The following is a 12074-nucleotide window of genomic DNA, read 5'->3' as shown; positions in this document are numbered from 1 at the left end:
CCCCCTTTCTCTCAAAACAGCTTATACTCCTGTGTCAGCTATTAAAATAGTTCAGTTTTATAAGTAATGGCAAAGTGATTGTATTTCATAATTTCATTCAGTATTTTGAGTTAATTTAGAAAAACCTTTAGAGCATTTTTTGTTTGTTAAATGTAAGTTTTTTTTAAAGTAGCGACCAAGTGGCCAGCAGCAGACAGGTTATCATAGCATATGTTTGATCAAATGTACCCTTCTCAAATCATCACAACTTACCTAAAATAAAACTACAGATATAGAACAGCTCAAGCATATCACAGTGTTAGTTTAAACGTTTAGCCTATATAAATGTGCGCTGTTAGCCCCTTATCCAATCATTTGTACACTTTACAGGACATGGAGGCGCCAGGACAATCACTTGCATTGGGAACATCTTAAATTACGCCATCATTTTTGCTCATAAAGGTAAGAGTAATACATTGTTCGGAACTGTAAAGGATCTACTTTATTTGTGTGCACTTACAATATCAACAAAACGTTGTGCTTTTATAAAATAAGGATGTGCTTTTTGCAGTTTCGGTCTTAAGCAGGAGCGCTTCTCAAAAACTCAGTGAATACTTGCCTCAAAGACTTAATAAATATAGAAAAGCTTTGAATAACTTCTTTAAAATGAAATAATTCAAAACAAAAACAGAAACTCTTTTATTCTAAAATCCATAAAGATGAATTTCTCTCTAAAGGCGTGAGGAGATGGTGAGTCAGGATCATCAACTTCATCTTTGCAACACTGACTCAGAAAACACTAGTTTATTCATAAATAATTTAAATATCTCCTTACTATTTCCCCCTGACACATTCATGGTAATTACTTTTGCCAGTGCTTTGTAGAAAGCTGTAACCTATTGTGTGCACTTGAACGCGGAACTCTTTCAGCTGTGCTGAAGGCCTGCTCGTTGCTGCTGCTGCTGGCGGGGACACTAAGCACTGTTTGAGCCGCTCTCGGAACACATTCTCACTACCAAATCGTCACAAATTGATGCTTGGTCAGGACCTTTTGACATCACTTTCTGACGTACAGGGTACCCCTTTAGCGTCTTTTTTGACGTGCAGGGTCCTCCACTGCTTTAACTAAGAAATCTTTGGCGTCAATATCCTGACATGAAAGGCATTGGGCATTTTATCATCATGATATATACAAATTATATATTGAGTAATAATTTTGCCATTATTACATATATGTTGGGGTGTGTTTATATATTTATATATATATATATATATATATATATATATAAACTGTCAAAACAAAATTATTTTTATATTACACTATTTATACATTTATGAGCACACAACCCAACCCCTGCCCCTAAAGCTAACCATTTGTCAATATAAAACACATATAACAGGCAGATACAACTACAGTCATAATTTATTTAAAAAGTATTACTATCCCAAGTCTTCCAAGGCAAAACGACTGATTTCTGAGAGGAATAGACGCGATCGCCATCTCTATCCACCGTACAGCTCATCCTGTGTGCAGTCTGTGGACAAATTTAAACACTGCTGCCAGAAGAAGCGTTACGTCAGCTTTGGTTGTGAAATGCCATTAGCTCTTGTGTGTCTCATGACCAAATGCGTCATGCCAAACAAGTTCGGGAGTCTCTTTTTGAATGTTATATGTGTGGGAGCGAGATCATTTTCAGCGATTAAAACCTTATGATTTACTCTGTTCTTCGCATTAAAATATCGGAGGACTTGGAATGCAACATGACCTGTTTTATACTGCTCTTTCTGGTCACTCTTTGCAATAAATACCTGTTACTGTACTTTTATTTGCCTGGTGCGTGTTTTATATTTTCAGAAAGTGGGTAGGATTAGGTGCTCTAAAATAAATATCTATTAAAGTATGAATTTACATAAAATGATTTTTGCAAATGCATGCAAACCATTAAATGTGACCCTGGACCACAAAACTAGTCTTAATAGTACGGGTATATTAGTAGCAATACCCATCAATACACTGTATGTCAAAATCATAGATTTTTCTTTTTAAAAATCGCCAAAAATCATTAGGATATTAAATAAAGATCATGTTCCATTAAGATATTTTGTAAATTTCCTATGTAAATATATTAAAACTTAATTTTTGATTAGTAATATGCATTGCTAAGAACTTCATTTAGACAACTTTAAAGGCGATTTTCTCAATATTTTGATTTTTTTGCAGTTTTTCAAAGCTCAGCCAAATATTGTCCTATCCTAACAAACTATACATCAGTGGAAAGCTTATTTATTCAGCTTTTGCATTATGTAAAAATCTCAATTTAAAAAACAAAATACCCTTATGACTGGTTTTATGGTCCAGGGTCACAAATGTGATGCATAATGCAAACAACTAGAAGCAATGGAGGACCCTGCATGTCCAAACGTGATGCTAAAGGGGTACCCTGTTCTGTGAGGCCAAGGGGACCTGACCAAGCATCAATATGTGACGAGTTGGGAGTGAGAAAGTGTTGGCTCTTAACAGTCATGGTAACACGGTCTTGTGTTGTTTCCATCAGCGCGCACATTTTTTTCACCACAATTGATGGATGTCTAAAGTATAAAAATAAGGAAAAGCCTAAAGCTATGACGTGAAAACTGGCCCAAAGCTCGGCCCCATTGGGCCTGGGCTGAAATGCAGGGCTCTAATGCAGGGTCAGAAAGCTCTCGGATTTCATCAAAGACATCTGAACATGAATGAAGGTCTTACAGGTATAGAACGGGATGAGGGTGAATAATTAATGACAGAATTTTCATTTTTGGGGTATTTTGCTCATATAGATTCTGTGTGAGCCCATTGTATATACACACACACACAAAGAAACAAAAATAAAACTCTAATGTGTGCACATACACACAAGTGCACTTACCTGGGTGGCCCAGAGGTAGTCCAGTCTGAGTTTGAGATCCAGCTGTCTGCAGTGAAGCACCAGAGCTCCAGAAAACAATAGCATTGCCAGAACCGGGTCATAGCCATGTGTGTGAAAGAATCCACCTCTACACACACAATGAAATCTATCAGATTATCAGATACAACTGGGATTCAGGCTTTCGACTGTAAAAATTGACTTAAAGCTCCTGAGATTATAAATTAATATTGCAATAATTTAACACTTGTCTTGCTTATCCCTAGATAATTATACAAATATGAACTAAAAGCACTCTTATAACCTTTGTGTTGCGCTCGACTCACCCTATGGCCTTCCGATAGCCGCTGGTCTCCATGACGACAGTGTGGAGGATGTTGAGAAGGAGAAGCAGGAGGATCTTGGGTAGTGATGACACACGTAGGTACAGAGCCACAGATAGCGACGCCATCACACATGATAAAAATACGTACGGAGTGTATTTGCACACCCCGGAGCCCACGCCGGTCCCGTTGACTGTGACGACTGTCACCATGGAGACATTGGAATTCCCCTCCAGTGACCACGGTACACATTCCACCTGTGTAGGTACAGCAACACGTACACATTTATCACAAGAACATCAGAAATACACTAATAAATAATCACAATGGAGGTTAAATTGTTATTGAGATATATTTTATTAATGTATATTCTATAAGCAACACTCTCAGTCATACAGTCGTCACTGTCTTCTGCTGTACACACACACTCACCACACACCCCTGGGTTACGGAGTACATCAGCAGCACCAGAAACCCGCACAGAACCGTTCTGATCTGCAGGGTCAGACAGTCAGGAGAGCACTAAAAACACAAGACAGGAGAGAGCAATCAGCAAACCTGCAGAAACAAAATTACACAAACAACTAGAGTTTGACATTTCCTGAAGAAAATTACTTCCATGATGCTAGGGTGCTGTGGGTGGTTGCTAGGTGGAGCTGGGGTGTTCTCAATGGTTGTTAGGTGGTGCTAGGTTGCTCTGGGTGGTTGTAAAGGTGCTATGTGGCTGGTAGGTGGTGCTACAGTGTTCTGGATGGTTGTTAGGTGGTGCTACAGTGTTCTGGATGGTTGTTGTTAGGTGGTGCAGGTGGTGCTGGGTGTTCTGGATGGTTGTTAGGTGGTGTTAGTTTCTTTTGGGTGGTTGTTAAGGTGTTGCTGTGTGGTTGCCAGGTGGTGCTGGGGTGTTCTGGATGGTTGTTAAGTGGTGCTAGGTTGCTCTGGGTGTTATGTGGCTGCTAGTGGTGATAGGATGTTCTAGGTGGTTGTTAGGTGATGCTTGGTTGCTCTGGGTGGTTGTTAAGGTGTTGCTATGTGGTTACTAGATGGTGCTATGATGTTCTGGATGGTTGTTAGGTGGTGCTTGGCTTCACTGGATGTTTGCTAAGGTGCTATGTGATGGCTAGGTGGTGCTGGGATGTTCTGGATGGTTGTTCGGTGGTGCTTGGTTGCTCTGGATGGTTGTTAAGGTGTTGCTGTGTGGTTGCCAGGTGGTGCTGGGGTATTCTGGATGGTGGTTAAGTGGTGCTAGGTTGCTCTGGGTGTTATGTGGCTGCTAGTGGTGTTAGGATGTGCTGGATAGGTGTTAGGTGGTGCTTAGATGCTTTGGATGGTTGTTAAGGTGATATGTGGCTGCTAGTGATGCTAGGATGTTCTGGATGGTTGTTAGTCGATGCTAGGTTGCTCTGGGTGGTTGTAAAGGTGTTATGTTGCTGCTGGGTGGTGCTGAGCTCTTCCAAATGGTTGCTAGGTGGTGCCCAGTTGTTCTGAATGGTTGTTAGGTGGTGCTTGGCTCATCTGGGTGGTTGTTGAGGTGTTGCCTTGTGTCTGATAGGTGGTGCTAGGGTGTTCTGGATGGTTGTTAGATGGTGCTAGGTAGCTCTGGGTGGTTGTTAAGTTGCGACATGGTACTAGGGTGTTCTGGATGGTTGTTAGGTGGTGCAAGGTTCCTCTGGGTGGTTGTGAAGCTGCTATGTGGCTGCTAGGTGGTGCTAAGGTGTTTTGGATGGTTAGGTGGTAGATGGTTAGGTTAGGAACTCTGGGTGGTTGTTGGGATGTTTCTATGTAGTTGCTTTGATGTTGCTAGGATGTTCTGTTTGGTTCAGAGGTGGTGTCATGGTGCTCTGGGTGGTTGTTTGGGTGTTTCTGTGTGATTGCTATAATATTGTTAGGGTGATCTTAACAGTTGCTAGGGTATTTCTAGGGTGCTCTGGATGGTTGCTAGGGAACTCTGGGTGGTTGTTAGGGTGTTGCTATGTAGTTGCTTTGATGTTGCTAGGATATTCTGTATGGTTCTGAGGCGGTGCCATGGTGCTCTGGGTGGTTGTTGGGGTTCTTGTAAGTGATTGCTACAATGTTGCTAGGGCATTTCTAGGGTGACCTAGATGGTTGCTTCGGAACCCTGTGTGGTTATCAGGGTGTTGCTAAATGGTTGCTTTGATGTTGCTAGGATGTTCTGTATGGTTCCAAGGTGCCACAAAGAAGCTTGGGTGGTTGTTGGAGTGTTTTTATTTGATCGCTACAATGTTGCTAGGGTGATATGGATGGTTGCTAGGTAGTGCTAGAATGCCCTAGGTGGATATTAGGGTATTGCTATGTGTTTGCTGTTGTATTCTGGGTGGTTGCTAGGTGGTTAATTACTGGTCCAGGAAAAAAAGTCTCAAAAGTTTCTGTGATATTCTTGCCAAAAGATATGGCTCAGGTCCACATTTTCACTGTAAGTCTGGGATATTTAGCTGGATTTATCATATGCCAGGAAAAATTGTACTTAGAAAGGTAATATCACACTTCTCCTCAACAAGCTGTATGATTTTGGGTGTCATTCATGCTCATAGCACAAAAGGTGCAGGTCATGTTATGTGTCAAAAGGTTTGTTTGAATATAATGTATAATATAATGTTGTGAGATTAACTGCTAAATAAAGCCAAGAACAGAAAACACCTGTACATGGCATTCCCTACATAACTGGGACCAAATGCCCCCACAAGGATAGTAATACCAGTCATTTTTGTCCTTTGGGACACATTTTGTAGTTCCCATGAGGAAACAAGGGGTAGGGTTAGGGTTAAGGAGATTAAAAATACAGTTTGAACAGTATAAAAACCATTACTTCTATGGAAAGTACCCATAAAACATGGAAACCAGTGTGCGTATGTGTGTGTTACCTGCACATGCGTGATGTGAAGATACATCACACTTGCCATGTGGAAACACAAACAGAGAACCAGCAGAATCACTACCAGAAGACCTCTGCAGCAAGAGAAAGAGAGAGAAAGAGAAAGAGAGAGGATGTTATATGCATGTTTGCTGTATGATGCAGTGACCTGAGCATGTAAAATGTGTGATCAATTTAGTGTGTCTGGCAAATAAAGAAAAGCTGTGTTATGTTGATGTGTCAGGTATTGTGTGTGTGATTTACATACTGAGGAATGATGAGAAAATAGACCACTGCAAAAAATGAAGTGAGGACAAGCGAGATAACCACCGCACTGATGAAGGCATCGTCATACACTTGCTGATACTGTGTGATAGAGAGAGACAGAGACAATTTGATAGGTTGTAGCAATTATGCAATCAGTTTTACTACAGTACATGTGTGTAAAAGTGTTTGTTCAACTACTGTATGGGCACTATATTAAAGATATTATATATATATATACATATATATATATACATTATATTTATAATTTATAATCATATATATATATATATATATATAATTTTATTTTATTTTATTTTATTTTTTTCTATTGTCCGATCAATTGGTATTTATTTTCTTTGTGCTCTGTACATTTCACATTACATCTCTTCACCAACACTGTTGTCTCCTTGGTAACAAATAACACTTTAAATAACACCAACTTCATGAAATGCAAAATTGTTGGCTGTGATGAAAATAACACCACACCTGAGGGACAGTTTGAGTAAAAATAAATCATTTTCAAACAATAAATATTTAAATATATTTTCATTTCACTCTTAGTTACATTATCAGAATTTTTACAATTTAACAATATATATTTTTATAAATACAAGATAAGACATGGTCTTACAACACAACGTCTTAAAACATTTAAATTGTTCAATTCTGAAAAAAATCAATACATAAAGTGCCCAAAGTTGAAGAAACACCTGTGCGTGTTCATGTGCAAACATATGCTTTGTTGTATCTCTTGTAAGTGTCATAAGTAACATGTATTTTTGTCATTCCAGTGCAGCCTGCAAGAGATCAATGCAACACACTGCTTTGTGCGTCAGCTTCATTAGAGTATAAAAACCAGCATCCCCCTTTTCATAAGAGCCAGATGCAATGTCATTATACTCCCAGAGAGAGCAGGGAAAGCCACTGCGCTCCTGCACGCATGAGTGTGTCCGTGTGTGAGAGAGAGAAAGAAAGAGACAGAGAGAGAGAGAATATATGTTGTGAGTCTGACAGATTTTCCCAAATCATTACTGTTGCCCCCATTCTGTAAGGGTGGGCAGACGTCTTACATGAATCGAAGATGGGAGGGATCGGAGAGGACTGAATATAGGCAAAGAAATAGAGAACAGAGCAATGGAGAAAGCGAGAGAGATGAGGGGGAGAGAGGATGTTGAAAGTGAGAGGAGACAGGGAGTCACGAAGCACAACAGAACAATGCGGGGGATGCGGCGTGTGTGTCGGAGGAAATTCTTCACTCCATCTCTCTCACATTTCGCCAAGTCACTCCTACCAATGCCCTGGATCAGCTGCTGCTGTATGAGGAACAGCGGGACCTGTTGTCACACTTTTCACTTTGGTGAATATTTCCTAGGAATATTTCCTGTTTGTGCTTAGCCATACACCACTATTCAAAAGATTAGGGTCAGTACAACTGTTTAAAAGAAAGACTTTTACTCAAAAAGGAGTGTTAAGTGGGTTAAAAGTGACAGTAAAGACATTTATTGTGTTACAAAAGATTTCTAATTCAAATAAATGCTGTTCATTCAGCCAAAAATCCTAAAAAAGTGTCATGGTTTTCAAAATACACAAATGCTTTCAAATGTTTTCAACATTGATAATACTAAATGTTTCTTAAATATTTCATATTGTTAAAATTGTTAAAATAATTCACAATATTACTGTTTTTACTGTATTTTTGATCCAATAAATGCAGGTTTGGTTAGCATATTTGTTAATTCAAACACATTAAAAAAATCCTACAGACAAAAATTTTTAATGGTAGTTCAGCTTAAAGTCTTGGCTTTTTGTACAGTTCATTTTGACACATTTGGCCAACAGCGAGGCATGTTGTCACAGTTTATGGGGTAAGCTGTCACAAATCAGTTTGCCATTAAACATATTGTTGACTTTTCTACAGTATTTAAATGGTCAAACACTTGGAAAAACAAAACATGGCACAGCAAAAAAATTAAAAAGGTAACTTTACTGGACTTTAAAGACATAACATATAAGTTTTCGCCGCTAGAGGGCGCATATTCAAAACAAACAAGAAACAAAGGCATTGTTTGATGATGCTGTGATTGAGTGTGGAATCATGGGATTCGTAGTCTTCATCACCACAGCCAATGCAATCCATCGGGACTTGGCAAGAATTCATGTCAATGGATGAGCTAATAGCACGTGCGTTCACGCCATATCAGAATTCCCGTACGACATTCCAACTTGTAAAAAGCGCTCACATCCTTGTAGAACTCGTAATTACAACTTGTGAACTGGGAGTCTTCTGAGAGCTATGACTTGTACCACATGACCGCTGTACCACCTGACCAACGTAGGCTCTGTTTAGGCGTTGATAGTTTGCCTTTTGCTGAGTTCACGCCATATCCTAATTAATGTAATGTCGAGATGACAACATGTGACACTCTACTCGGAGCTGTTCACATCCTCAGACTCAGAATTATGCTTTTCTATGGCAACACTATCAACGCCTAAACAGAGCATACATTGGTCAGGTGGTACAGCGGTCATGTGGTACAAGTCGTAGCTCTCAGAAGACTCCCAGTTGACGGGAGGACGTGAACGCTTTTTACAAGGTTGAATCTCGTAATTCCAGGAATTCCGATATGGCGTGAACGCACCTATAGAGAAGCATAATTCACATGTTGTCATCTCGAAATTACAGTAATTACAATATGGCGTGAATTCAGCAAATGTATTAAAGACTTATTAAGGTCACCGTGGTATGAAGCAGGGTGGGGCTGAAGGTCATGGAAGTAAAACAAAATGCTACTCTGTGCGTTCGTCACCTGTCTAATAAAATGCATAACATTCAATGTTTTCTGCAAAAAAAAAAAAAAAAAGGAAAATCAAGGGTTTATGACATCACTGGCAGGCGATGCAAGGACATCGTCCATTACACTAGTTAAATTTGGTTATTTTTTGGATTTAAACAGTCTTGGAAATATTTGGGATAATATAAGTACACAAGTCAGCAAAATATATAACACTGTTCTTGTGGTTTATGGATATTTTGTGCCTTTAAAAATCTCAAACCATTGTTTTGGCCAGTGTTGTAATTACAAATAATTTAGATACATTTACAGCATTTAAGAAACATAACTTCTTGCCCCACCCATTTATTTTAAAAATTACATTTCACGAGTTCGCCTGCCCATCCAGTCCTGATGGGCAATGGTAAACAAACTTGGCTTGCCCTTAACGGAGGCTCGAACTCGAGGCCCGGCTTGAGCGCCGAGTTCAACCCCCCATTGCGATATTACCTAGAGGGAGAATAACAGAAATAGAGGTGGAGATGGGGAGGTGGAGGGATGCCGGAAGATCTAACACTGAGACGGTGCAATGAGAGCTGCTTATATAGGCTCGTAATGATGATTGACAGGACTAAATGATTAGGCTCCTCCCGAACCTACGTTTGGAACTTAACGTAGGGGCAGATTTATGTCTTTGTAGTATTATTGTTTATTTTATTCAAGCCTGTTTCTGCATAACCATACACCACCATTCAAAAGTTTGGGGTAATTTTTACACTCATTTTTCCAGCCACTGTAGCAAAAACTGCTGATATAGTAATTTTGTTTAGAGTCAGAATCTAAGAAATCACTCTATTTTAAAAGGTTCAAAATATCTTTGTGACAACTGCCCCCATGTGACAACTAGTCCTGCTCTCACCTACATGTTTACTCATCATGCATCTGTGTGTACTCACTCTCTGCTCCCTCTCTCTGCTCCTGTATGTGAGGGTAATGTAGTTGAGGTCTGCCGTCTCGGACTCCGTCTGTCGTGCTTCTATCAGACGGCCGATGTAACGGTTCACTCTGGTCCCGGGAGAGTTTTGCACCATGCCTGCCGAAAACGACGTCCGATTGCGCAGCTTCTCAGAAGCTGTTCGCAGCGCTCGTCTCTGCAAACCCAGGGAAAAATTCCACTGAATTCAATATTTTACATTTTACATACAAATAAATGTCAGTTCAGCCAGGATGAAGATTTTCAGTAAACAGTGTCAAAAATGTTAGTCCGTGGACCGTATCCTTATGCAAAGCTATGATATGATTTCAGAAGATATAAAATATAGTGCAGGAGTCACATGAACCACTGTTATGTTGCTTATTTTTTTATTTTGACAGCTTTAACATGTCAAAATGGCTTTATTTGTGTACAGGTTTGGAATGAATAAATGGTGATAAAATGTTAATTCTTAGGTGAACAATCCTGTTACGATTAAGTAAAGAAGAAAGAACAGCACACTCAAATGTACTTTTAAACTCGTCTACACACACATATCAACAGCACATGGTAACAGATGGGTGTTCAACACATCTCAGCATATTTTCTCACACATGCAATGGTGATAAGATGTTTAATTATGCACTGATACAAGTCAAAACACACTCAGTCAGACTTGATGAGAACAGTAAATCTGCAGTAGTGATTGGATCTGTGTGCAATCATCCACTCATCTGAAAGAGTGGCATCAGATAGTGGACTGGATTAAAACGGTGGATGTGATTTGTGCTGGTGTGAAAGGTGACTTCGGGTGATTTGGGGATCTTGGATTAACAAGTATTGGAGGATTGTGGGGGGAAAAAAACAGCAACTACAATATATCAGCAGCAATGGAATTTTTCACTGACTGAGTAGTTGTGACATCATGATATAGTGATGCCTTGTCTCATGAATATTAATTAGGTTATCAATATTCATGAGTCAAACATGTGTAAATGTGGTTCTTATGATGGGCCTTCCTGACTGCCAGTTTAAATCAACATCAGACCAAAATTTTGCTTTATCAAATATATTTGTAAGACATTTTTCTGTAATTTTACAACATTTTACAAAATTTATTTTAATCTGTAACAGGAGTGGCAACTTTTTTCTGGCTTGGTTTTATGCTTAAATCGGTTTATGTTTGGACATAAAACCCAATGATTTTTAAAATTGTATGTCAATGAGGGTTTCCTTCAATGCCAGGTTTAAATATACACTTAAATGTAAACAAATATTACTTAATATTCATTAACAGTGTTGAGGAAAGTTACTTTTAAAAGTAATGCATTACAATATTACGTTACGTCATTAAAAACTAACTGTGTTTTATGGGAAGTAATCCATTATGTTACTTTTGCATTACTTTTTGTCATCTGAGCTGGGCTTGCTCATTAATTTTTAATAACAAATAAGCAAAAAGTTATATTTTTGGCAACTGCAAAGGTTGTTTTACACCAAAAGTGAAATAAATTTGTTCCAGTGTAGTTATTCATTAATTTCATAACAGTATTTTAAAGTGTTACCGTGGTTCTTATGATAGGCCTTCCTGATTGCCAGTTTCAGTCAGCATCAGACCAGAATTTTGCTTTATCACATATTTTTTAGGACATTTTCCTGTAATTTTACATCATAAACTCATTTATCTTAATCTGTGACATGAGTGGCGGCTTGTTTTGTGGCTGGGTTTTATGTTCAAATCTGTTTATGTTTGGACATAAAACCCAATGATTTTTAAAATCACATGTCAATGAGGTTTTCCTTCAATGCCGGGATTAAACATACAGTTAAATGTAAACAAATATTACTTAAAATTCATTAGCAGTGTTGGGGAAAGTTACTTATAAAAGTAATGCATTACAATATTACGTTACTCCATTAAGAAGTAACTTAGTTACTTTTTATGGAAAGTAATCCATTATGTTACTTTTGCATTGCAGTCATCTGAGC

At 38.8% G+C, this 12074-nt stretch overlaps 1 protein-coding gene across 2 annotated transcripts in view; it reads right to left on the bottom strand.

Moving 5' to 3' along the window:
- Positions 1-12074, bottom strand: part of adcy1a (adenylate cyclase 1a) — a 56640-nt gene that overhangs the window by 14049 nt on the left and 30517 nt on the right. For both annotated transcript variants that reach the window (XM_051139460.1, XM_051139459.1), the window contains exons 9-14: positions 10069-10263; positions 6343-6440; positions 6085-6169; positions 3638-3727; positions 3209-3462; positions 2886-3012 (exon numbers count right to left, since the gene is read on the bottom strand). In XM_051139460.1, the coding sequence (XP_050995417.1) occupies positions 2886-3012; positions 3209-3462; positions 3638-3727; positions 6085-6169; positions 6343-6440; positions 10069-10263 (849 nt within the window). The remainder of the gene's footprint in view (positions 1-2885; positions 3013-3208; positions 3463-3637; positions 3728-6084; positions 6170-6342; positions 6441-10068; positions 10264-12074) is intronic.

Source organism: Labeo rohita, chromosome 20, assembly GCF_022985175.1.
Source record: "Labeo rohita strain BAU-BD-2019 chromosome 20, IGBB_LRoh.1.0, whole genome shotgun sequence".
Lineage (NCBI taxonomy): Eukaryota > Metazoa > Chordata > Actinopteri > Cypriniformes > Cyprinidae > Labeo > Labeo rohita.
Note: the sequence above shows the minus strand (reverse complement) of the source record. Positions and strands in the feature narration are given on the sequence as shown.